The sequence below is a fragment of the Coregonus lavaretus genome, assembly GCF_964263955.1.
Source record: "Coregonus lavaretus genome assembly, chromosome: 29".
In the NCBI taxonomy this organism is placed as follows: domain Eukaryota; kingdom Metazoa; phylum Chordata; class Actinopteri; order Salmoniformes; family Salmonidae; genus Coregonus; species Coregonus lavaretus.
Genome location: NC_140016.1, coordinates 21,828,920 through 21,856,289, shown reverse-complemented (window position 1 = coordinate 21,856,289; position 27,370 = coordinate 21,828,920). Strand labels below are relative to the sequence as shown.

General features: G+C 45.0%; 1 protein-coding gene across 1 annotated transcript in view; it reads left to right on the top strand.

The window, feature by feature from the left end:
• Positions 1 to 27,370, top strand: part of LOC311105297 (phospholipid-transporting ATPase IG-like) — a 68,836-nt gene that overhangs the window by 23,056 nt on the left and 18,410 nt on the right. The window contains exons 3-12 of the mRNA XM_084147389.1: positions 297 to 386; positions 20,014 to 20,094; positions 21,117 to 21,224; positions 23,691 to 23,819; positions 24,172 to 24,260; positions 25,299 to 25,349; positions 25,717 to 25,781; positions 25,895 to 25,976; positions 26,215 to 26,365; positions 26,594 to 26,791. Of these exons, the coding sequence (XP_084003515.1) occupies positions 297 to 386; positions 20,014 to 20,094; positions 21,117 to 21,224; positions 23,691 to 23,819; positions 24,172 to 24,260; positions 25,299 to 25,349; positions 25,717 to 25,781; positions 25,895 to 25,976; positions 26,215 to 26,365; positions 26,594 to 26,791 (1,044 nt within the window). The remainder of the gene's footprint in view (positions 1 to 296; positions 387 to 20,013; positions 20,095 to 21,116; positions 21,225 to 23,690; positions 23,820 to 24,171; positions 24,261 to 25,298; positions 25,350 to 25,716; positions 25,782 to 25,894; positions 25,977 to 26,214; positions 26,366 to 26,593; positions 26,792 to 27,370) is intronic.

Here is a 27,370-nt window from a genome sequence, read left to right as displayed (position 1 = left end):
ACAGAGGATCAAAGTATAAGTTGCCACCGGGGCATTGTCTAGCAGGGATTTGGCGAGATGATCAGAGGGCAGCACCAGCCCCAACTCATTGGGAAAACACACACACAGAGGATGAAACGGATTAATACGTCCTACTAGTCCTCTACCGTAAAAAGAGGTTGAAAAACAGGGATGTCAAAGAACAGTAAAATAGTGGTTTGCAGAGACCCAGGATCGAGCGGGTAGGCCTATATTGTGTTTTTCATTCTCATGTAATTTCATTGGTGCCCTCTCTCTCTCCCTTTTTGTCTGTCCAGTACACGGTGTGGAACTTTCTGCCAAAGAATCTGTTTGAGCAGTTCAGAAGAATCGCCAATTTCTACTTCCTCATCATCTTTTTGGTGCAGGTGAGTTGTTGTGTTTATGCGTCTGTGAATCATGTGTATGTTGAATAGGTGTTCATGTGAGAATGGCTTGTGGGCATTGTAGAGGGAAACAGAAGACACTGTGTTCCTGAGAGTATTATCTTTCAGTGATGGGGTCATAATATTTTGTAGCTTAAACCGTTCAATAGATAGAGCCACATTTGTAGGAAGAAAACAGAAACCGCTCTGTTTATTACAACCACATCTAGCGGCTACCGGAGGTTACTGATGTTACCCCGGTTCTATGAACCCAACGAGAATTTTATTTATTTGTTTCTCTCGCGACCCCTAGTTTGGGAAACACTGCTATAGCTTGTTCTCCATCTTTTTTAATTGTGATCCAACATGTTTTCAGCACTTTATTTCCCTTACTGATAATTTTCTCATGCTATCTCTTGCCTCTCTGCTGCAGACATATAGTGAGCAATATGTTTGGAACATCAAATCTCAGTAAAATCACAGTATTGAATCGCAATACGTATAGAATTGTGAGCATCACAATACATATCGTTCGGCACCAAAGTATGGTGATATCGTATCGTGAGGTCCCTGGCAATTCCAAGCCCTAGTATGTTATTAGGGCTGGGTGTGGCTATGTAGTATACAGTACCAGTAAAAAGTTTGGACACACCTTCTCATTCCAGGGTTTTTCTTTATTTTTACTATTTTCTACATTGTAGAATAGTAGTGAAGACATTAAAACTATGAAATAACACACATGGAATCATGTAGGAACCAAAACAAAGTGTTAAACAAAACTTCCACAGCCTGGAGGTGTGTTGGGTCATTGTCCTGTTGAAAAACAAATGATAGTCCCACTAAGAGCAATCCAGATGGGATGGCGTATCGCTGCAGAATGCTGTGGTAGACATGGTTGTTAAATGTGCCTTGAATTTTTTATTAATCACCGACAGTGTCACCAGCAAAGCACCATCACACCACCTCCTCCGTGCTTCACGTGGGAACCACACATGTGGAGATCATCCGTTCACCTACTCTACGTCTCACAGAAACACGGCGGTTGCAACCAAAAATCTCAAAGTTGGACTCATCAAACCAAAGGACAGATTTCTTGGCCCAAGCAAGTCTCTTCTTATTATTGGTGTCCTTTAGTAGGGGTTTCTTTACAGCAATTCGACCATGAAGGCCTGATTCACGCAGTCTCCTCTGAACAGTTGATGTTGAGATGTGTCTCTTACTTGAACTCTGTGAAGCATTTATTTGGGCTGCAATTTCTGAGGCTGGTAAATCTAATGAACTTATCCTCTGCAGCAGAGGTAACTCTGGGTCTTCATTTTCTGTGGTGGTCCTCATGAGAGCCAGTTTGAAAATTGCGCTTAATGGTTTTTTTGCAACTGCAATTTTCCGTATTGACTGACCTTCATGTCTTAAAGTAATGATGGACTGTCATTTCTCTTTGCTTATTTGAGCTGTTCTTGCCATAATATGGACTTGGTCTTTTACCAAACAGGGCTTTCTTCTGTATACCACCCCTACCTTGTCACAACACAGCTGATTGGCTCAAATGCGGAAGGAAAGACCAAGGCAACTTCCTCATAAAGCTGGTTCAGAGATTGGCAAGAGTGTGCAAAGCTGTCATCAAGGCAAAGGGTGGCTACTTTGAATAATCTCAAAAAAATATTTATTTTGATTTGTTTAACACTTATTTTGGTTACTACATGATTCTATATGTGTTATTTCATAGTTTTGATGTATTCACTGTTATTCCACAAACCCTGGAATGAGTAGGTGTGTCCAAACCTTTGACTGGTACTGTACACACACACACTCACACACACACACACACACACACACACACACACACACACACACAGTACATTCGGAAAGTATTCAAACCCCTTGACATTTTCCACATTTTGTTACCTTACAGCCTTGTTCTAAAATGGATTAAATAAAATAAAATCCTCAGCAATCTACACACAATACCCCAAAATGACAAACCAGCTGAGCTCAATTTCGAGTCTCATAGCAAAGGGTCTGAAAACTTGTGTAAATAAGGTGTTTTTTATTTTTACTACATTTGAAAAAAAAGTCTACACCGGTTTTCGCTTTGTCATTATGGGGTATTATGTGTAGATTGCTGAGGACATTTTTATTTATTTAATCCATTTTAGAATAAGGCTGTAACGTAACAAAATGTGGAAAAAGTCAAGGGGTTTGAATACTTTCTGAATGCTGTGTGTATATATATATATATATATATATATATATATACACACACACACACTTGTTTGGGTGTGGCTATGTAATTGTCACTGAATGTGTGTATATGCTACGTGTGAAACAGTCAATGTGACTTTCTGTGGTCAGGGCTGTGTGAATATGCTTGTCAGCCTCTGTATGTGTTTGCAAGTTTAACCTATTTATGGCAGGTGTGAAACGGGAACTGTGTATGGGTAACCCTCCTCTCCTCCACTGCTCAGTGGAAAGTGTGAGTGGGCTGAGAGAGTGAGGGCTGAGCCAGAGTCAAAGCACTGGGTGACATGTTTATCCGTCGGCTCAGTAATCCATGGCCGAACCTCTCCATTCCCACCCTCTGCGGGGCAACAAGCGGATTCATCCGGTTTTCAGGGGAAATGGAGCCTGAACTACTTCTGCTTGTTGCCTTGTTTTTTCTCTCCGTCAGGACCAGAAAGAAAAACGCAGCTCAGGAGTTTATTTTACCTCTGCTACGTTAGGTTACTCTGTTCCTCTACCTCTCCTCTCCTCCACCTCTCTTCTCTTCTATCAGGCCCATAGATCTGCCCAACGATGATTAATAAAATCCGCTATTTTCCTTCCCCCCCATCTCTCTTCCTTTAACTCGAGAGATGGAAACTAACCACCTCTCTCTAGAACAACTGTAACCTAAACTAAATGTCTAAACAGCCTGTCCCCAGTGTAAACCGGCTCAGCGTATTGAGCGTTGGAGAGATTCTGCTGGGAGCTGTATAGATGGATGATATTCTGAGAGGATAAAATCATGGCCTGGCTGGTATAAATAGAGTAGCCTACCAGTAGTCATTGGTGCTCCTGTCTGTCAGAGAACTGGTATTTACATTTACATTTTAGTATGGCACTAGTCTAGAAACCCCATGGTAGGGCTGGGCGATAAATTGATTGAATTGTTATGTTTTTGCTCTATTTGAGCCGGGATACACTGAAGAGGTGTTGAGACAGCAAGAAAAATAATTCAGAGACCAGCAAGCAGCAGCGGCGGCAGCCTAGACCAGCTGGAGTGGGACTCGGGAGGGTATATTACAAACTAGTAAGTTGTTTTGCTGTCCATAGCTAACTAGCAATATAAGCGCTCTTTTAACCGAGGCAGTGTTGTTCAGTACAATTTGTTGATTGTTTCGGCCATAACGGGGCTTAGTGATGAAAAAACACTTGTATTCCCAAACAAATAGAAAGCAAATGCAAATGAATAGCTTGGCTTGTAGTGGTTCTAGCAAGCCCAGTTATGCTAGCTAGCTGTGTTTGCTATACCTAAAATGTATTGTAGTGTAACGTTATAGCTTGCTAGCTAGCCTCAGTGCCTCTCATTGTGAACAAAACTGGAGAAATGTTTTGATGATGATGGCAGAGAGTAAAGGAATGACTGTGGCTTTATGACTCATTAGTCTTGGAGTAACTATACCTGTGTTGTAGCTAGCTAGCTAACGTGTGTCTGTGGAATGTCTCATTCTACACCATGCTGCTACAGTAGGAATACAGACAGTACACAATGATTGCCCATGAATGTGCAATAACGTTTGCATCTTTCTCAGACCATACCGCTTGCATACGAAGACTCGAGGAGATGCGAAAGGTTCCATAACAACAATCTCACCTTGTATCAAAGTGACTCCGAACACCTCACTGCACCACCTAAACACAAAATATATGCAAGTATTCCCTTTGTAGAACTGTAGTATTTATTATAAGCGTTAGTGGTATATTTTGATTATACTGTATATGTCATACATTGCTGTAACTGTTCCTGCATACTGCTGTATAAACTCACCTCGGTCTACAGAGCAAATAAACGTTGTCTTGAATACAAGCCATGTCTACTTATATGAGTGAAGCTAGTTTATCCAAATACATTTAATGAATATTACAATGAATTGATCAAGAAGTTGAAGTCAACACTTTAAATGATTCCAGCTGCATCAGAAACCTATGGTCACTTGTCAGTACTAGTAAAAAATATTGTATAAAACAATTCTATACATGTGTACAACAGCTAGCAATATCTAGACCACAATACAGTTGTGAGAATACTTGGTGTTCTATATTATACTACAACATCAGTCTAACTGAATATGGACGTTGTGTTGGTTGAATGTTCCAGGCAGGTTCCAGAATGTTCTTCATCTGGTGAACTTCTTGTGTTGGGTAATGGCAGCTGGTTTAGCAGGCTTTGTTGATGTTGGCAGTGATGTTGGTTTGGGGAGCTGTGACTCTGGCTCCGTGTAGACAACCGTCTGGCCCTTTCTGCACTCCACAGCCAGGTGGACAAGCCTCTCTTCCACTTTCTTCACTACCCACTGCATCAACCTCTTGCAGAAGATTTTTGTACAGTAAGTCTCATGGAAAGACATGAGGACTGATCATGAGGATGTGTAACCATACAATGAACAAAAAAGGGAACTGTAGAATGGTATGTGTTTTGTTACACTCAGAGTCAATGGGGCGTTGAGATGGGCTGTTAGCAAATATGTGAAAAGTTTGAGGAGCTCTTGTCTCGTGGACAGTTTAGTGTATTGGTGATAAATTTTTTTCTCAACAGGGTATTGTGCTTTCTTAAATACCTTTGGCGTTCCTGGCTTGTTTCAAAGTCCGATGTTGAGCTTGAGCTTATTCCAGGCTGAAACCTTTCATCCAATGAGTACAGGCTCTGTACTACTATAGCTTGTGTCAAGGTCATCGTTATCAGCACCAGGATTAGTCTGCCTATAGACCTACTTCTATGCGTAATCAGGTGCACATCCTTACTCAACATTGACAGTAGCGCTCCAAACAAAAGACAATGACTAAATTGATAACTCATAAATGGAATGAAATGAACCAAAACGTATTTCTCACAAGTGTAGCATAGGTTGTGCGCTCTGCAAACTACGGGTCTACTCTGACAATGACTAGAATAATAATACACTGCTCAAAAAAATAAAGGGAACACTAAAATAACACATCCTAGATCTGAATGAATGAAATAATCTTATTAAATACTTTTTTCTTTACATATTTGAATGTGCTGACAACAAAATCACACACAAATTATCAATGGAAATCAAATGTATCAACCCATGGAGGTCTGGATTTGGAGTCACACTCAAAATTAAAGTGGAAAACCACACTACAGGCTGATCCAACTTTGATGTAATGTCCTTAAAACAAGTCAAAATGAGGCTCAGTAGTGTGTGGCCTCCACGTGCCTGTATGACCTCCCTACAACGCCTGGGCATGCTCCTGATGAGGTGGCGGATGGTCTCCTGAGGGATCTCCTCCCAGACCTGGACTAAAGCATCCGCCAACTCCTGGACAGTCTGTGGTGCAACGTGGCGTTGGTGGATGGAGCGAGACATGATGTCCCAGATGTGCTCAATTGGATTCAAGTCTGGGGAACGGGCGGGCCAGTCCATAGCATCAATGCCTTCCTCTTGCAGGAACTGCTGACACACTCCAGCCACATGAGGTCTAGCATTGTCTTGCATTAGGAGGAACCCAGGGCCAACCGCACCAGCATATGGTCTCACAAGTGGTCATATGGTCTTGACATGTTGCGTTAATGTTTATATTCAATGTACATTGATATACTTTGGAACGTCTAGCCAGCATAATTTCAAAGCTAGCTAGCTAGATTTTGGTTTAGATCAACAAATGTAGTTTGCTAGCTACGTTACCTCTGCTTGACTTTTCTGCTGCGCTGATGTTGGCTGATTGGATGCCTTCCTCTTTAAGGGGAAAATCAATGGAATAGCATAACTTTTTAACGTTCGACATGGCAACCCTATCAGTTGACTTCAGTTCCGTTTCGAAATCCTCTGGCTGAAAGTGTTTGCTACAAACACAGACATTTTTGTATTTATTACCTCCACAGGGCGGTCCTCCACGTCCTGAAATCGCTATGCATTCTGGATATTTGTGGTTTGCTTACACCCAGGCAATGTAACTGCCCGTTTCTACCGGTGAGAAGCAGAAACGCTCGTATTTGCATGTAGTGAGGAATGTCATTTTTATTACATGTTCATAGCATATTAATGCACATACAGTGCATTCGGAAAGGATTCAGACCCCTTCCCTTTTTCCACATTTTGTAACATTACAGCCTTATTCTAAAATTGATTAAATAAATAAAAATCCTCATCAATCTACACACAATACCCCATAATGACAAAGAGAAAAAACAGGTTTTTAGAGATTTTTGCAAATGTATATAAAAACATTCCATATTTACATAAGTATTCAGAACTTTTGCAATGAGACTCGAAATTGAGCTCAGGTGCATCCTGTTTCCAATGATCATCCTTGATGCTTCTACAACTTGGAGTCCACCTGTGATAAATTAAATTGATTGGACATGGTATGGAAAGGCACACACCTGTCTATATAAGGTCCCACAGTTGACAGTGCATGTCAGAGCAAAATCCATGCCATGAGGTCGAAGGAATTGTCCGTGGAGCTCAGAGACAGGATTGTGTCGAGGCACACATCTGGGGAAGGGTATCAAAATATTTCTGCTGCATTGAAGGACCCCAAGAACACAGTGGCCTCCATCATTCTTAAATGGAAGAAGTTTGGAACCATTAAGACTCTTCCTAGAGCTGGCTGCCTGGCCAAATTGAGCAATCGTGGGAGAAGGGCCTTGGTCAGGCAGGTGGAGATGGGAGAACCTTCCAGAAGGACAACCATCTCTGCAGCATTCCACCAATCAGGCCTTTATGGTAGTGGCCAGACGGAAGCCACTCCTCAGTAAAAGGCACATGACAGCCCACTTGGAGTTTGCCAAAAGGCACCTAAAGGACTCTCAGACCATGAGAAACAAGATTATCTGGTCTGATGAAACCAATATTGAACTCTTTGGCCTGAATGCCAAGTGTCACGTCTGGAGGAAACCTGGCACTATCCTTACGGTGAAGCATGGTGGTGGCAGCATGCTGTGGGGATGTTTTTCAGTGGCAGGGACTGTGAGACTAGTCAGGATCGAGGGAAAGATGAACGGAGCAAAGTATAGAGATCCTTGATGAAAACCTGCTCAGGACCTCACTGGGGCGACGGTTCACCTTCCATCAGGACATCAACACTAAGCACACAGCCAAGACAACACAGGTGTGGCTTCGGGACAAGTCTCTGAAGGTCCTTGAGTGGCCCAGCCAGAGCCCGGACTTGAACCCAATTGAACATCTCTGGAGAGACCTGAAAATAGCTGCGCAGCAACGCTCCCCATCCAAGCTGACAGCGCTTGAGAGGATCTGCAGAGAATGGGAGAAACTCCCCAAATACAGGTGTTTCAAGCTTGTAGTGTCATTCCCAAAATGATTTGAGGCTGTAATCATTACCAAAAGTACTGAGTAAATGGTCTGAATACTTTATGTAAATGTGATATTTCAATTTAATTTTCATAAATTTGCTAACATTTCTAAAAAACGGTTTCTGCTTTGTCATAATGGGTTATTGTGTGTAGATTGAGGGGGGGGAAAAAAACAATTTAATCAATTTTAGAATAAGGCTGTAAGGTAACAATGTGCAAAAAAGTCAAGGGGTCTGAATACTTTCCGAGTGCCCTGTATATAGTGAAATAGAGCAGTGGTGAAATGTCCCTTTCATGCTCAGTTTATTGTGCGGCACTGCGGTACCACTTACGATATTTCTGCGTCTAAATTTCTCACTCATCATTTTTCATTCAGGATTATCCGTATCATGGAAGCATCCACATTAATGTAGAATTGTTTAGAAACATATTCTTGTTTACAATAAAAGGTATTCCAAAATGACACAATACGTTATTTATTAATTTCTATTGGGCACAAAATAATCTGAAACACAACTAAGACAAACAGCAAATGCATCCAGCATTTGTAGTCATAAGGTTGTTGTAGTCATTGTGTACTATGAATATGGGACCAAATACTTCACTCTTTACTACTTTAATACATATATAAGTGAATTTGTCCCAGTACCATTTGGTCCCCTAAAATGGGGAGAGTACACAAAGTGCTGTAATTTGTAAACGGTTCAGCCGATATGGATGAAAATACCCTCAAATTAAAGCTGACAGTCTGCAATTTGACCTCCATAGTCATTGCATCATTTCAAATCCAAAGTGCTGGATTACAGAGACAAAACAAAAAACGTGTCACTGTTCGGAGCTGACACTATATATTGTGAATCGCCCATAAAAAATATTTTGGCCATATCACCCAGCCCTACCCCATGGGTAGGGGACTGTTTTGGCTCCATTCCACTGGAAGAACCAGGAGGAACTGGGACGAATGAGAACTAAGGAGAAGCAGGCACATGGTTGACGAGAGATGATGTGGACTCTGTTCATTGGTTGTTTGCTGTCCCCAGCCAACAGCACAGCCTCCTCCATCAGTGTTCTTTACATGTTTGATTATGTCTCTATCAGTGGTTTCATCTTAGTGTATTGTGTGTGTACAGTAGATGTAATGGGGTGTAGGTAACCTAAATGTGCATAGTGTGTATGAATAAGGTTCAAGTGCAGCGTTAACGTGCAAACGCGTGAGTCATGATTTTGTAATCTTGTGTGTGTGTGTGTGTGTGTGTGTGTGATGGGCTGTGATCATGTGTTTACCCAGCCTGGCATGTGGCATGCCATCTCTCCACTAATCCAGCCACTCTAGAAGGGATCCTAACTGTCCAGTTCCCCCCATGCAGCCTGCCATTATATCACACAGTGTAACACACACGACCTGCATTCACATCACAGCCAAAAATAAACCCTTTCAATTATCTGGAGGCTTTATGCAAATGCACCATCAGAATCCAAACCTCACACAACCCACCCCCCTTCTACCTCTCTTTCACTCTGTTAGTGAGTCTCCTTTCAATATCTCTCTCTCTCATAGTCTCTCTCTCTCTCATAGTCTCTCTCTCTCTCTCTCTGTCTTATAGTCTCTCTCTCATAGTCTCTCTCTCTCTCTCTCTCATAGTCTCTCTCTCTCTCTTATAGTCTTTCTTTGTCTCCCTCTCTCTCTATTTTTCTCCCCGTTAGTGATGGACTCTTTCTCGCAGCAGGTCTCTCTCTCCATCTTAGTGATGGTCTCTTTCTTTAAGCAGGTCTCTCCCCGTTAGTGATGGTCTCTTTCTCTCTGTTAGCGAGTCTCGCTCTCTCTGCAGTGAAAGCTGCAGCGCTGACGTCAGCAGCCAGGGAGCCCGCTGTACTTCTGAGAGCCTCAAATAGACTCTGGCTGCCTGATAAAAAAAAAACGTGCCTATAAATAGCCCTGCATGCCTTTGCTGCCTGACTCCTGATCGAATGGGAGCAGATCAGGGGCAGGAGATGGAGGGAAGGCGGGAGAGAGGAAGGATGAGAGGGCCCCTGCCCTGGGACCTGAGTGTGTCACTCACTCTGACACACTTGTTCAGATGTAGGGCTCTGCTCTTAATCAGTGTCAGATCTCACCAACACATCAGTTCTGTGGAGGAGACGTCCTATAGCAGAAGGCTATACACTGATTAGGTTTGAGTGTTGTTTTTGGTGCAGTATTAAGGAGGCGAGTTTGAGGAATGGGCTTGGTATTTTGTGGTTATTTGGGCGGGGTACAGTCTGTAGTTGTGTGATTTATGTGACATTACAGTTTGGTGGAGTATAGAAAATGTACGAGGGAAGGGAAGGTAGCAAGGCTGAGGAAAAATGGCCTGCCCCACCTCGGTAATGCTATGGGGAACTTTGGGGTGGTGCTCACTTAATGTACTGTACTAAGTTCATGGGTGTGGAATGTTTGTGTGATATAATGCCCTCTGTAGTGGCCACTCTCTCTGCAGTAGTGTGTTCTGAAACTAAATCATGCCTGGCGGCGGGGGGGGACTGACCGTGTACCGGTCGGGGACAATACTGTCCTCAGCACTTTCAGCCGCAGCGCAGCCAGCCATTGGACAGCCGGCCTGGACTGGCTGCATCTAGCCCCACTCCCTACCGGCAGATGGGCTTTTATCAATTTATTAGATCGAAAAACGATGTGCGCCTCCGCCCGCTCCCACCAACATCCATCACCTATGGGGCCGGGGGGCAGCATTAGTTACAGCTGCTTTCTGCTGAATAGACCTGAATAGACTCTTACTGAGTGTGGAGAGGGTCAGGGCTGGGCCGGGATAGGAGAGGGGATAGGTGGGAGATATTCAATAAAACTTCATCATAGGGAACCGGCGGGTCCACTGAGGAGCCTTTTAACACCTGGGTCCACATAGCTCCACATATTCTATTAAAGTGTTTTCTATTTTTGTCTGGGAACACCTGGAGCTACCGTACAGGAGAAGAGCGGAGGATGGTTTCACTGTTTCTTTCTTTCTCTCTCTCTCTTCTTTGAGTCCCAGGGAGAGAAACAATGCAGAGTCTGTTCCCTGTTTTCCCTGTTTCTGCATTCTTGCTGAAGGTTCAATGTGCCCCAGTACATCTCTGCCTTCTAATAGTTGTATTAACTGTAATCACAGCAGTCAGTGCTCAGATGCTTTAGCGCTCAGCCTGGTGGTGTGTGTACATGTATGTGTATGTTAATCTCGATAAATAGACCCATTTAGCTCTATAAATACATTAGCGGCAGGGCTCTAGACTGACTCTCCAATGCCAAGTAAGACGTTAAATAAGTTAGCTATTTCATAAAACATATTCAGGGAATGCATAATATCTTTTTGAAGATATGTTTGCAAATTTATAAAAAATAAAAACAAGATACCTTATTTACGTAAGTATTCAGATCCTTTGCTATGAGACTCGAAATTGCGCTCCGGTGCATCCTGTTTCCATTGATCATCCTTGATAGTTCGTCAACTTGATTGGAGTCCACCTGTAGTAAATGAAATTGATTGGACATGATTTGGAAAGGCACACACACCTGTCTGTATAAGGTCCCACAGTTGACAGTGCATGTCAGAGCAAAAACCAAGCCATGAGGTTGAAGGAATCTGGGGAAGGGTACCAAAAAATATCTGCAGCATTGAAGGTCCCCAGGAACACTAGCCTCCATCATTCTTAAATGGTAGAAGTTTGGAACCACCTAGACCTTTCCTAGAGCTGGCTGCCCGGCCAAACTGTGCAATCGGGGGAGAAGGGCCTTGGTCAGGGAGGTGACCAAGAACCCGATGGTCACTCTGACAGAGCTGTAGAGTTCCTCTGTGAAGATGGGATAACCTTCCAGAAGGACAACCATCTCTGCAGCACTCCACCAATCAGGCCTTTATGGTAGAGTGGCCAGACGGAAGCCACTCCTCAGTAAAAGGCACATGACAGCCTGCTTGGAGTTTGCCAAAAGGCACCTAAAGACTCTCAGACCATGATAAACAAGATTCTCTGGTCTGATGAAACCAAGATTGAACTCTTTGGCCTGAATGGCAAGCGTCACGTCTGGAGGAAACCTGGCACCATCCCTACGGTGAAGCAAGGTGGTGGCAGCATCATGCTGTAGAGATGTTTTTCAGTGGCAGGGACTGGGAGACTAGCCAGGATCGAGAGAAAGATGAACGGAGCAAAGTACGAGATCCTTGATGAAAACCTCCTCCAGAGCGCTCAGGACCTCAGACTGGGGTGAAGGTTCACCTTCCAACAGGACAACGACCTTAAGCACACAGCCAAGACAATGCAGGAGTGGCTTCGGGACAAGTCTCTGAATGTCCTTGAGTGGCCCAGCCAGAGCCTGGACTTGAACCCAATCAAACATCTCTGGAGAGATCTGAAAATAGTTGTGCAGCGACGCTCCCCATCCAACTTGACAGAGCTTGAGAGGATCTGCAGAGAAGAATGGGCCAAGTTTGTAGCGTCATACCCAAGAAGACTCGGCTGTAATCGCTGCCAAAGGTGCTTCAACAAAGTACTAGCGTAAAGGGTCTGAATACTTATGTAAATGTGATATTTCCGTTTTTTATTTGTAATAAATGTGCAAACATTTGTAATTATGGGGTATTGTGTGTAGATTGAAGGGGGGGGGGGGGACAATTTAATCCATTTTAGAATAAGGCTGTAACGTAACAAAATATGGAAAAAGTCAAAAGTTCTCAATACTTTCCGGATGCACTGTATGTAATTGATCTAACAGTAGATGTAATGTCCTACAAAAACATTCCATTGGTAGGCCTATATAGGCTGCTTGATGTATTCACCGCAAATGGCGCACTCCGCTCCATTTCGCCGGCACATCTCAATTACATACACCATAAAGTGGTGTTATTTCCTCCAATATTGAGAGTTGTTGTGCCAATTATTCTGCTCACATAAAGCTGAGACTTTTTAAAACAGTAGTTTTTAAAATTGTTACTTTTTGAAATGTTGCTCAACCGGCGTATGCATGCGCTGCCTTATCAGAATGCTTCTCTCCCTTCACTCTGTGCGCAAAGGGGGGAGAGGGAGTGAGAGCCAGAAGTGAAACAGGGACGGACACTTTCGTTGCAGGAAGCAACCGTTTAATGCACATTACTGTTGACCACATAATGGTTTTACAACCAAAAAAACTGCAGGAATGTTGTGTAGCCTAATCACTGAAACTACCGACCTAAGCAAAATTGCGTCAGTAAGAGGATAATATCGGTGTGTGTGTGTAATTTTCGGTTTATCGTCCCAGCTCTATTGTACGTATGTGTGTAAATATAGATTCAGTTCTACACTAAATCAAATCAAAATCAAATTGTATTGGTCACATACTAGGGGTGTAACGATCCATCTACTACATCGATGTATCGATATATATATTCCTATGATCCAACTACATCGATCTGTGCTCGGCGAGTTGGCCTTTTGGACAACATATATCAATCTAACATCGTTTTAAAATGTAATAAATCGATTGTATCGATACTAGGAAATAACCCATTGGATTTAAGCACGTCAGACTTTATATGGATGTTTTTTCTTAGCACTTTTAATGATAAAGGCTTTAAACATTACTCGATTCAGTCTGCCTATCCGTGACGTCATCGCCCCGCAGCAGCGCAAAGGCGCAAAGACAACAAAACATAGCATGGCGGACGACAGAGGAGAAGCCGACGAGCGAGAAATTATCAAGCCACCATTGCGGTCCTTACAAGAAACAGGAATCTAGGAAACTTCACCTGCACTGTCCAGTATCCAGGTATTTATTTCAGTCACACTGGTTGAATTTTTGGCTAAAAGGTTACTGAATCAATTTCAAGTCACTGAATCGTTTCGGATCGTATCGTTCTAAATGAACCAATATCGTCCTTGAATCGTATCGACAACCACGAATCGTGATACAAATCGAATCGTTGTTAAAACGAATCGTTACACCCCTATCACATACACATATATTTAGCAGATGTTATTGCGGGTGTAGCGAAATGCTTGTCTTCCTAGCTCCAACAGTCCAGTAGAATCTAAGAATTCACAACAATACATACATCTAAAAGAAAGAATGGAATTAAGAAATGTATAAATATTAGGATGTGCAATGTCGGAATGGCATTGACTAAAATACAGTATATACATATGAAATGAGTAAAGCAGTATGTAAACATTATTGAAGTGACCAGTGATTCCATGTCTATGTACATAAGGCAGCAGCCTCTAAGGTGCAGGGTTGAGTAACCGGGCGGTAGCCGGCTAGTGATGGCTATTTAACAGTCTGATGGCCTTGAGATAGAAGCTGTTTTTCAGTCTCTCGGGCCCAGCTTTGATGCACCTGTACTGACCTCGCCAGCTGGATGATAGCGGGGTGAACAGGCAGGGGCTCGGGTGGTTGATGTCCTTGATTTATATTTTTGGCCTTCCTGTGACATCGGGTGCTGTAGGTGTCCTGGAGGGCAGGCAGTGTGCCGCCGGTGATGCATTGGGCAGACTGCACCACCCTCTGGAGAGCCCTGTGGTTGTGGGTGGTGCAGTTGCCGTACCAGGCGGTGATACAGCCCGACAGTATGCTCTCAATTGTGCATCTTTAAACGTTTTTGAGGGTCTTAGGGGCCAAGCAAAATTTCCTCAGCCTCCTGATGTTGAAGAGGCGCTGTTATGCCTTCATCACCACACTGTCTGTGTGGGTGGACCATTTCAGATTGTCAGTGATGTGTACACTGCACTCCCACTGCTGTTTCCTGAAGTCCACGATCAGCTCCTTCGTTTTGTTGAGGGAGAGGTTATTTTCCTGGCACAACTCCACCAGGGACCTCACCTCCTCTCTAGGTTGTCTAGTCATTGTTGGTAATCAGGCCTACTACTGTTGTGTCGTCTGCAAACTTGATGATTGAGTTGGAGGCGTGCATGGCCACGCAGTCATGGATGAACAGCGAGTACAGGAGGGGGCTGAGCACTCACCCTTGTGGGGCCCCTGTGTTGAGGATCAGCGAAGTGGAGGTGTTGTTTCCTACCTTCACCACCTGGGGGCGGCCCGTCTGGAAGTCCAGGACCAAGTTGCACAGGGCGGGATTCAGACCCAGGGCTCTGAGCTTAATGATGAGCTTGGATGGTACTATGGTGTTGAAGGCTGAGCTATAGTCAATGAATAGCATTCTTACATAGGTACAGTGAGGGAAAAAAGTATTTGATCCCCTGCTGATTTTGTACGTTTGCCCACTGACAAAGAAATGATCAGTCTATAATTTTAATGGTAGGTTTATTTGAACAGTGAGAGACAGAATAACAACAAAATAATCCAGAAAAACGCATGTCAAAAATGTTATAAATTGATTTGCATTTTAATGAAGGAAATAAGTATTTGACCCCCTCTCAATCAGACAGATTTCTGGCTCCCAGGTGTGTTTTATACAGGTAACGAGCTGAGATTAGGAGCACACTCTTAAAGGGAGTGCTCCTAATCTCAGCTTGTTACCTGTATAAAAGACGCCTGTCCACAGAAGCAATTAATCAATCAGATTCCAAACTCTCCACCATGGCCAAGACCAAAGAGCTCTCCAAGGATGTCAGGGACAAGATTGTAGACCTACACAAGGCTGGAATGGGCTACAAGACCATCGCCAAGCAGCTTGGTGAGAAGGTGACAACAGTTGGTGCGATTATTCGCAAATAGAAGAAACACAAAATAACTGTCAATCTCCCTCGGCCTGGGGCTCCATGCAAGATCTCACCTCGTGGAGTTGCAATGATCATGAGAACGGTGAGGAGTCAGCCCAGAACTACACAGGAGGATCTTGTCAATGATCTCAAGGCAGCTGGGACCATAGTCACCAAGAAAACAATTGGTAACACACTACGCCGTGAAGGACTTAAATCCTGCAGCGCCCCCGCAAGGTCCCCCTGCTCAAGAAAGCATATATACAGGCCTGTCTGAAGTTTGCCAATGAACATCTGAATGATTCAGAGGAGAACTGGGTGAAAGTGTTGTGGTCAGATGAGACCAAAATCGAGCTCTTTGGCATCAACTCAAGGAGGAGTTTGGAGGAGGAGGAATGCTGCCTATGACCCCAAGAACACCATCCCCACCGTCAAACATGGAGGTGGAAACTTTATGCTTTGGGGGTGTTTTTCTGCTAAGGGGACAAGACAACTTCACTGCATCAAAGAGACGATGGATGGGGCCATGTACCGTCAAATCTTGGGTGAGAACCTCCTTCCCTCAGCCAGGGCATTGAAAATGGGTCGTGGAGGGGTATTCCAGCATGACAATGACCCAAAACACACGGCCAAGGCAACAAAGGAGTGGCTCAAGAAGAAGCACATTAAGGTCCTGGAGTGGCCTAGCCAGTCTCCAGACCTTAATCCCATAGAAAATCTGTGGAGGGAGCTGAAGGTTCGAGTTGCCAAACATCAGCCTCGAAACCTTAATGACTTGGAGAAGATCTGCAAAGAGGAGTGGGACAAAATCCCTCCTTAGATGTGTGCAAACCTGGTGGCCAACTACAAGAAACATCTGACCTCTGTGATTGCCAACAAGGGTTTTGCCACCAAGTACTAAGTCATGTTTTGCAGAGGGGTCAAATACTTATTTCCCTCATTAAAATGCAAATCAATTTATAACATTTTTGACATGCGTTTTTCTGGATTATTTTGTTGTTATTCTGTCTCTCACTGTTCAAATAAACCTACCATTAAAATTATAGACTGATCATGTCTTTGTCAGTGGGCAAACGTACTACATCAGCAGGGGATCAAATAATTTTTTCCCTCACTGTATTCCTCATGTCCAGATGGGATAGGGCCGAGTGCAGTGCGATGGTGATTTAATCGTCTGTGGATCTATTAGGGTGGTATGCAAATTGAAGTGGGTCTAGGGTGTCAGGTATGGTAGAGGTGATATGATCCTTAACTAGCCTCTCAAAGCACTTCATGATGACAAGTGAGTGCTACCGGGCGATAGTAATTTAGTTCAGTTACCTTTGCTTTCTTGGGTACCGGAACAATGGTGGACATATTGAAGCAAGTGGGGACAGCAGACTGGGATAGGGAGAGATTGAATATGTCCGTAAACATTCCAGCCAGATGGTCTGCACATGCTCTGAGGACGCGGCTAGGGATGCCGTCTGGACTGACAGCCTTGCGAGGGTTAACACGCTTAAATGTCTGGCTCAAGTCGGCTACGGAGAATGAGAGCCCACAGTCCTTGGGAGTGGGCTGCGTCGGTGGCACTGTGTTATCCTCAAAGCGGGCGAAGAAGGTGTTTAGGGTGTCCGCGACGTGGCTGGTTTTCCCTTTGTAATCCGTGATTGTCTGTAGACCCTGCCACAGACGTCTCGTGTCTGAGCCGTTGAATTGCTACTCCACTTTGTCTCTCTACCGGGGTGTATGAACAAAGGATCCAATTCGGGAAGGTCATATTCCTGGTCGTAATGCTTTTGAGTTACCGCCGCTCTGATATGGCTGTATGTAATAAAACAAAAAAATGTTCTGGGCTAATAATGTAAGAAATAACACACAAAAAAACAAAATACTGCAAAGTTGCTTAGGAGCTAGAAGCAGAGCTGCCATGTCTGTCAGCGCCAATATGCGGTCATCTTTTATTTCTGCACGATGTCACTGATTTAAAGCCTTGAATCTAATAGGGACCTCACTGTCACCACTGGTCATCTAGCTAGCCACTTAGCCAGCAGGGTTGCATCGGTTTCCATTAGACTAGAGCTAGCTAGGTAGCTAACGCTAGCTGATTATCATAAAGCAGCCTATGCTGACTGTCGCTAGCATGCTAACATTAGCTAGCTAGCTAAAGATCAAGCAAATCAAAATCAAGCAAATGGTACTGAACTCATGACAAAATCATGTTTTGACATTGTAGTGGCTATGTTTTTGTTGTTTTTTTTTTGCTTAGTGACATTGCAAATATAATATTTTTGCCATTTAACTCTGATTGAACTACCGGCATGTATCTAATCTGGTTTCGGCATCAGAATTTGTTCAGAAGTCCCAAATTCCCGTGAGATACTCTGAGAATTTGCTTACTCACGGATACGGAGCTTCACAAATAGAAGATCCGGTCATTGTTTAGGAGCCACTCCCTATATCATTTTGACAATTCAATGTACTTAGGGGGGAAGCTTAGGTTATGGACGCGCCGCCTATGTCTGTAGCGCTTGTGATGGAGTTTTCAAAACAAATGGCCACTGGGTTTATGCATAAAATCATGATTCTGCCAGGTAGGCTACTTTGTACTTGCCTTTTAATTGCATTTCCATCTACCCGAAGACAGTTAGGCTATCTGGCATCGCTAAGGGCTACACAAGGTGGTAGATATATATAGGACCTACACCCACTGCACACACACACAGGGGCATTCACATTACTGTGTGAATTAATCATGATAATAAAAAAGCAAATTGTGAAACAAAAACGAACAAGCCCAGGTAAAAAAATGTCACTGCTACCCCTGCGACCAATTTAAAAATGTGTTTCACTGCCAGTCAAATTGTTGCAATTGCAGCTGTTTTGGTCGCATTATCAAACCCTGTGTGTGGGCGTAGATGTTAGATATTGTTACATACACCGGATAGGTTCAGTGAAATGTGTGGTTTTACAGGGTAACCCAGAGTAGTACGGCGCCCGTGGAGCAAATTAGAGTTAAGTGCCTTGCTCAAGGGCACATCGACATATTTTTCACCTTGTCTGCTCGGGTATTCGAACCAGCGACCTTTCGGATACTGGCCCAACGCTCTAACTGCTAGGCTTGCTGCCACCCTGCGTATGAGAGCGGAAGAGAGAGGCTGTGTTAGTGAGGAAGCAGAGTGTTCCTCATTGTCAGTCCTCTCTCAGGAAAGCAGGAGAACACCAGAGAGAGAGGGCTCACATGTCTCCTGCTCCTGCCTCAGCGGATGCCTATCTGACAGCTTGTACTGCTCATGCTCCGAATGACAAATAAGAGCCACTCTGTGCGCACTCGTGTGCGTGTGCAGTTATGTGCGTGTGTGTTCCGTAACAAAGGCCACTTGCTCAGTGGGAGCCCCGGTGCTGAGAGCCTCTTGCGTGCTGCAGGATCAGGGGAGCGGGGGTAAAATCTGCCTTGTGACAGCATTAAGAGGGTACACAGCACATTCTCTCTCACACACACACACAATTGAACAATCGTTGCGTGTTTTTGGGGGCAGTTTTTGCTGGTAAGCTTTTGGCTCGTAGCTCCAGTCAGGTGGTGCTGCTGAGCCTCTGGTTGTTTGGGATTACCTGATTGGCCCTGTGCAGGCATGCTCATTAGTGGTTCAGGTTCCTGTACACACACACACACACACACACACACACACACACACCAGATTCCCGTACAACCCCTGGCCTGCGGTCCAGCACTGCTCTCAGCATCCCAGCAGGAGAGGAGAGCTTGCTTAGTGGTCTGAGACGTTGGCACCAGCACCAGTCAGGCAGCAGGCACCAGCCCCCGTGTGTGCAGATTAAGTACGACCGTGGCCCTGGCCCACTTGATTAGATGTCCTGCAGGTCCAAGCTGCTTTGGTTCTCCTCCCAATCTGTCTCGGTATGAAATGTCTCATGCCCCTCTGTTGGACAGAGCGATTAGGCACTGTGGAGCTGGGAGTGCTCACTCGCTCACACACACACACACACACACACACACACACACACACACACACACACACACACACACACACACACACACACACACACACACACAAAATACAACCTGTATTGATGTGGTAGTGCCTGCTGAACCTTAACCACAGTACACCATGTGATTGAGGAATCTGTAGTAACTTGTCCAATGCTATTATGTTTCCCATACAATGTATTCTCCTCTAAGAAATGGCCATGGAAATGACTCCTTCACTGAACCACTCCTGAGACAGTGTTGTCTGCATTAACTACGTTGTAGGCTAGATAATCATTAACACTATGACTAGATCATAAAAGTCGTATCTACATTTAATAGATAGGCTACCATTTACAATTAGTCGATAAGGGTTATTAGAGCTATTAGTAAATGAGTGTCTTATCTTATAAGACTTTATGATCGAGATTTTGTATAGTCCATGAAGTGTCTGGTGTTCTCTCCTACAGGTGATCGTAGACACCCCCACCAGCCCAGTCACTAGTGGCCTACCCCTGTTCTTCGTCATCACTGTCACAGCCATCAAACAGGTAAGAAACAGCAGCAATGTCCCCTTTGACCTCACTGTCCCCCCCATAGATGTGGAATTACTAGAACAGGCATCCCCATTCTCAGGGGCTTTTCACATTCTAGTAACTCTACTTCTGTGGCCCCCACATAGCCTCTCCATGTATCTCTTCACCACCTCTCTTCTCTCTAAATTACTCCCTTTCCTTTAAAAGCAAATTTTTTGGGGGGTGAAATATTGAATCATTGCAAATGCTTTATTGGTTTTGTCATAGCCAAAGTAATGCTGGCTTTGCGATGCAATGGCGATTTTAAAAGTCGAAGGGGAAAGTTGTCTGGGAACTTGACCAAACGGTGAGATAGTCGCTCGTATAGAAACAAATGATCAGGGGAGTGTCTCATTTCTGCTGAAGCGTGTCCCATCTTTTAGATGTATTGTTTTAGGGATTGGCTTTTCTGGTGGCCTGCTGCTAGGGCTTTTTGAAATGCACAATGGAGGGTGGACTTTTCAAAAAGATATATGAGACACACTGATAGCGGCTAGCGATGCTGCTGCTGCCTTTAGCCAGGCTTTGAAGTGGGACACCTGGGGAGGCTCTGAAGACTGGGTTAGGTGAGCCCTGCAGTCAGTCCCTTACTAAAAGGACACTCATCTCTCTCTCCTCCCTCCCTCTCTGTCCATCCACCTACCACCCATTATTCCCTCCTTCTGTTTCCTCCCTGCATCATCCCTCCCTCTCTCTCTCTCTGGCATCTTTCTTCCTCTATCCCTCTTACCCCTGTTTCCCTGCCCTCTGGCACTGACGATCTGTTGACCCTCTCTTCATTTCCCCTTTCACTTACCCTCTTCATCTTCTGCCCTCCCCTCTCTTCCTCTCCCTCTTCTCTCTCCTCCACTCTTCTATCTTTCTCTCCCTCCCTCTCTCTTCTCTTCCCTTCCTCGCTCTTCTCTCCCTCTCTCTTCTCCCCCTCTTCCTTTCTCCCTCTTACTCCTCTCTCCTCCCCTCTCTTCTCCCCTCTCTTCCTCTCTCCCTCCGTCTCTCAGGGCTATGAGGACTGGCTGCGGCACAAGGCAGATAATGAGGTGAATAAGTACCTGGTGACGGTGCTGGAGGACGGCCGGAGAGCACGCAAGGAGAGCGAGAAGATCAAGGTACCTTTTAGCAAGCTGCGCCTCGGCCAAGTTCCCTGGAAATAAATATCCCCTTTGGGACACGGGGGTCGGGAGGGAGAGGTAGTTGGCATCTTGGCATGTTCTTGTAAGGCTGTACTGTACGGTATGGTAATCCCAAGTAGGTGATGCAGAATGGAGGAAGATGATGATACATTTTAGTCAAAACATTAAGGACACCTGCTCTTTCCGTGACAGACTGACCAGGTGAATCCAGATGAAAGCTATGATCCCTTATTGATGTCACTTGTTACATCTACTTCAATCAGTGTAGATGAAGGGGAGGAGACAGGTTAAAGAAGGATTTTTAAGCCTTGAGACAATTGAGACATGGATTGTGTATGTGTGCCATTCAGAGAGTGAATGGGCAAGACAAAATACACAAAAATAAAGGAACACTAAAATAACACATCCTAGATCTGAATGAATGAAATAATCTTATTAAATACTTTTTTCTTTACATAGTTGAATGTGCTGACAACAAAATCACACAAAAGATATCAATGGAAATCAAATGTATCAACCCATGGAGGTCTGGATTTGGAGTCACCCTCAAAATTAAAGTGGAAACCCACACTACAGGCTGAACCAACTTTGATGTAATGTCCTTAAAACAAGTCAAAATGAGGCTCAGTAGTGTGTGTGGCCTCCACATGCCTGTATGACCTCCCTACAACGCCTGGGCATGTTCCTGATGAGGTGGCGGATGGTCTCCTGAGGGATCTCCTCCCAGACCTGGACTAAAGCATCCGCCAACTCCTGGACAGTCTGTGGTGCAACGTGGCATTGGTGGATGGAGCGAGACATGATGTCCCAGATGTGCTCAATTGGATTCAGGTCTGGGGAACGGGCGGGCCAGTCCATAGCATCAATGCCTTCCTCTTGCAGGAACTGCTGACACACTCCAGCCACATGAGGTCTAGCATTGTCTTGCATTAGGAGGAACCCAGGGCCAACCGCACCAGCATATGGTCTCACAAGGGGTCTGAGGATCTCATCTCGGTACCTAATGGCAGTCAGGCTACCTCTGGCGAGCACATGGAGGGCTGTGCGGCCCCCCAAAGAAATGCCACCCCACACCATGACTGACCCACCGCCAAACCGGTCATGCTGGAGGATGTTGCAGGCAGCAGAACGTTCTCCACGGCGTCTCCAGACTCTGTCACGTCCGTCACGTGCTCAGTGTGAACCTGCTTTCATCTGTGAAGAGCACAGGGCGCCAGTGGCGAATTTGCCAATCTTGGTGTTCTCTGGCAAATGCCACCTGTGGACGTCGGGCCCTCATACCACCCTCATTGAGTCTGTTTCTGACCGTTTGAGCAGACACATGCACATTTGTGGCCTGCTGGAGGTCATTTTGCAGGGCTCTGGCAGTGCTCCTCCTTGCACAAAGGCGGAGGTAGCAGTCCTGCTGCTGGGTTGTTGCCCTCCTACGGCCTCCTCCACGTCTCCTGATGTACTGGCCTGTCTCCTGGTAGCGCCTCCATGCTCTGGACACTACGCTGACAGACACAGCAAACCTTCTTGCCACAGCTCGCATTGATGTGCCATCCTGGATGAGCTGCACTACCTGAGCCACTTGTGTGGGTTGTAGACTCCGTCTCATGCTACCACTAGAGTGAAAGCACCGCCAGCATTCAAAAGTGACCAAAACATCAGCCAGGAAGCATAGGAACTGAGAACTCGTCTGTGGTCACCACCTGCAAAACCAGTCCTTTATTGGGGGTGTCTTGCTAATTGCCTATAATTTCCACCTGTTGTCTATTCCATTTGCACAACAGCATGTGAAATGTATTGTCAATCAGTGTTGCTTCCTAAGTGGACAGTTCGATTTCACAGAAGTGTGATTGACTTGGAGTTACATTGTGTTGTTTAAGTGTTCCCTTTATTTTTTTGAGCAGTGTATTTAAGTGCCTTTGAACGTGGTATGGTAACAGGTGCCAGGTGCACTGGTTTGTGTCAAGAACTGCAATGCTTCTGGGTTTTTTATGCTCAACAGTTTCCCATGTGTATCAAAAATGGTCCACTACCCAAAGGACATCCAGCCAACTTGACACAACTGTGGGAAGCATTGGAGTCAACATGGGCCAGCATCCCTGTGGAATGCTTTTGACACCTTGTAGTCCGTGCCCCGACAAATTGTGGCTGTTGAGGTGTTCTTAATGTTTTGTACACTGTGTAGATTCACAATGCTTTGATGTCGAACTTCAATGTCCAAACCAAGCCCAATCCCAAATCGACCCCTAGTCCTCCCTGTGCACTTTTGGAAATCTGAGAAGATTTGACAGGTGTAAGCAATTTGGTTACAGCTCCAATTTGCCATCTGATAGGCTAGGACGTGGACGTGTCACCATTGCTTATACCAAACAAATCCTTTCAGAGATCCACAAGAGCCTAGGGACTATGGGTGGATCTGTATGGACCTGATATATTCTGTTGTTCCTCTAGGTTGGTGATGTGCTGGAGGTGGTGGAGGATGAGACCTTTCCCTGTGACCTCATCCTGCTGCAGTCCAGCCGGGAGGACGAGACCTGCTTTGTCACCACGGCCAGTCTGGACGGGGAGTCCAACCATAAGGTGGAGTGCTGCTACTGTAACAGTAGAATCACAGTGTCATTGAGACGTATCATCATGGCAGACGTGTGGTCTGTGGGGGCTATGGCATCGCTTTCAATCTACCATTACTCCCTTCCTCTCCATCACTCTTCACTCAAATCCAGCAACGGTGTGTGTGTGTGTGTGTGTGTGTGTTTGTGTCTGACTGCCTGTGTGTGTGTCTGCTTGTCTGTGTGTGTGCCTGCCTGTGTGTGCGCACGCATGTGACTACGCATGTGTATGTATCCTTAAGTGTGTTTTTAGAGCGCTGCAGTGATGACCTGAAATATTTGGCACTCGCTCACTCTCTCTCTCCTCGATCTGTCTCTCTTAGACACACTACACAGTGCCAGACACAGAGAAGAACCTAGAGTCTCTCAGCGCCACCATCGAGTGCGAGCAGCCGCAGCCTGACCTCTACAAGTAGGCTATTAGGCTATGAATCCTCCTCGCACATTTCTTCCTTAGAGATCTGAGTAGGAGTTCTGATCTAGCATCAGTCCCCCCCCACCCCACCCCGTTCATACCATTTTGATCTAGAAGTTAAAACTGATCGTAGACTGATCGTTTGTGAATCTGGTCCCTGGACCGTAAAAGCATGTGCACACTGGTTTTACTTTAGGGTTTAGTCAGTTGAATCAACTGTCAATTAGGATGACATTTTAATAGCTGCAGTGTCATTACGTTGAGTGTTGGCAGGCTATAATCTTAATAGATCTAGCTCTCTGACATATTGTTATGAGAGATGTTAGACTGTTAGGAAACCTGATTTGTGGAAGAGACTGGCCAGGAATTTAAGGGAAAGTTCAGTTAGATTTGGCCCAAGCTGAGGAACAGACCCAGTTGTTTGCACAGCTGTATCCGCTCCGTAGACCTAGTGGTTTGGTGCCACCTATGGGCAAGGAGCTGCCATTACAGGACAGTTGGCCGCCAGACATCAGTGACGTCCTAATGAAGACGCCAGATGCTGCTCCTTTTCACAATCAATAAAACAGAGTTGTGGTGCTGTCGGACAAACCACCAGTCATTAGCTCGCTCTTAATTGGTGCAGTCCCTGCAAAGTCCTGGTGGTCAGCATATGGTGTTGTGGTTTAGTTTTACGTCTGATTAGTTCCTGTGCTGCTGCTGGTATTATTCATCAGTGTCTGTTTATTTTCTAATATCAGAAGATATTCACACTGACATTTTCTAACCCATTACACAGTTAATTCAATTCAGGTTCATCGTGAGATGCACATCACAGGAGGCTGGTGGCACCTTAACTGGGGAGGTAATGGCTGGAGCGCAATTGGTGGAATGGTATAAAATACATCAAACACATGGTTTTCCTGGTGTTTGATGCCATTCCATCCGTTCCGGACCTTATTATGAGCCGTCCTCCCCTCAGCAGCCTCCTGTGGTGTACATGTATGTTACAGTTATTGGGTGGGGTAGTGCACTGATGAGTGTCTGTGTCTATAGATTTGTGGGGCGAATGCACATCTACAGGAACGACCAGGAACCTGCTGTGAGGTAAGAGTGCTCACCACTCCCCTATTGGTTCCTCTCAGCCCTACTTCCCCTTCCTCCTGTACATCAGTCTTAAAAAAGAACTAAAAGCACAGTTGCTTAAGCATTACCATCAAATCATTATTTCATTGATCCATAATGCCAAACGAGCATTAAAGTGAAGCTGGACCTGGCACAGACTCAGGGCAGCGCTTAGAAAGCGCTCTCGGAAGCATTTGTCACCGGCCCGCTTATAAAAATTTTTTTGTGTCCTATCCATTGAGAGTAGTAGGCATTTTAGAGAGTGCTAGTTTGCCACTACAAGACAAGGGTACTGTCTTGGTGTTTTGGAAGGTTTGTGACAGTATTTTCTATGTGTGGGGTTCCTCAGATCTTTGGGTCCAGAGAATCTCCTCTTGAAAGGTGCTACCTTGAAGAATACTCAGAAGATATATGGTGAGTTACAGGATATTGTTTAATGCAATTGAGGGTTTGAATGATCCTCAGTGCTGGTGTCAGCATGTGAGACTATCCTGACATCTGTCTCTCTCTCTATGTCTCTCCTCTAGGTGTGGCAGTTTACTCAGGCATGGAGACCAAGATGGCTCTGAACTACCAGGGGAAGTCCCAGAAGCGCTCTGCGGTGGAGAAGTAAGGGGGGTCGAAGAGAATTACAGAAAAGGAGAAGCAGATCATTGAATGAGGGGCTTTAATTGGGGTTTAGCCAGAGGGGAACAACAATCAATTGAATGACGCTGGGGTAGTTAAAGTCGATTTAGGTGTCCATTCACATTGATATCAGAGGGATATATAGATAGTAGCTGTTTCACACAGTGGATGTATATTTTCAGTGTTGCTAATGGAAGATTGGTTATTACTCCTGTTTCAGGTCTATCAATTCCTTCCTGCTGGTGTACCTGTGTATCCTGGTGAGCAAGGCCCTGGTGTGCACCACGCTCAAGTATGTGTGGCAGAGCCGACCAGGCCAGGACGAGCCCTGGTACAACCAGAAGACGCAGAAGGAGAAAGATACCAACCTGGTGAGGCCTTCACTCTGCTAACAAGACTTTACACAGATGCTCAAATACAGTAAAGCACCTTGTAACGCACACTCAAATACAACTTAACTCCTTATGAGCCTAGTTCATTGACCAAGAGTCACAGTACACCAATTGCACTTAGCACTGCATTATCAGTGTGAGCCTGTTTTTTCTCAAAGGGCTCTGGAAGTGTATTTTAACCCTGTGTTCCCTCCTCTCTCCCCCTAGTACCTGAAGATGTTTACTGACTTCCTGTCGTTCATGGTGCTGTTCAACTTCATCATCCCCGTGTCCATGTACGTGACGGTGGAGATGCAGAAGTTCCTGGGCTCCTTCTTCATCACTTGGGACAAGGACTTCTTCGACCCTGAGATCCAGGAAGGGGCTCTGGTCAACACCTCCGACCTCAACGAGGAGCTGGGACAGGTTGGGGATTAATGATATGAAGCTAGTGTTGATAAGACCATAACCACTTCCCCAAAGGAGATTTCTTTGGTCATGGTAACCCTAGTTTACATGCCAGACTCCCACTGAAGTGTTGTTACATACATTTGGCCAGATATCCAGATATCCACCCTGTATGAATACTTTGAAAAGGCATCCTATGTACTGTAATGTACCGTAATTTTCAGACTATAAGCCGCGCCTTTTTTCCCATATTTCGACCCTGCGGCTTATATAACGGTGCGGCTAATCTATGGATTTTTACAGCTAACGGCCACTAGAAGACCTCCTAAATCTATGGATTTTACAGGTTACAGTCCACCAACTTTAACTCTATGGGCTCTATGACCGGTCCACGCCCCCCACCTTTAAGCGGCGGGCTCCAGCAGGAAAAGCTGGAGGCCGTAAAAGAGTGAGACAGGTAGCGCGCAAAAGTAAAAGTGGAACCAAGAGTGGTACGAGAGACAGAACGAGAGACCGAACGAGAGCAAGACAGACAGACATTACGAGAGCGAGACAGTTTGTGCAAAGGAAGTTTTCATGCACAAACCCTCATTATGG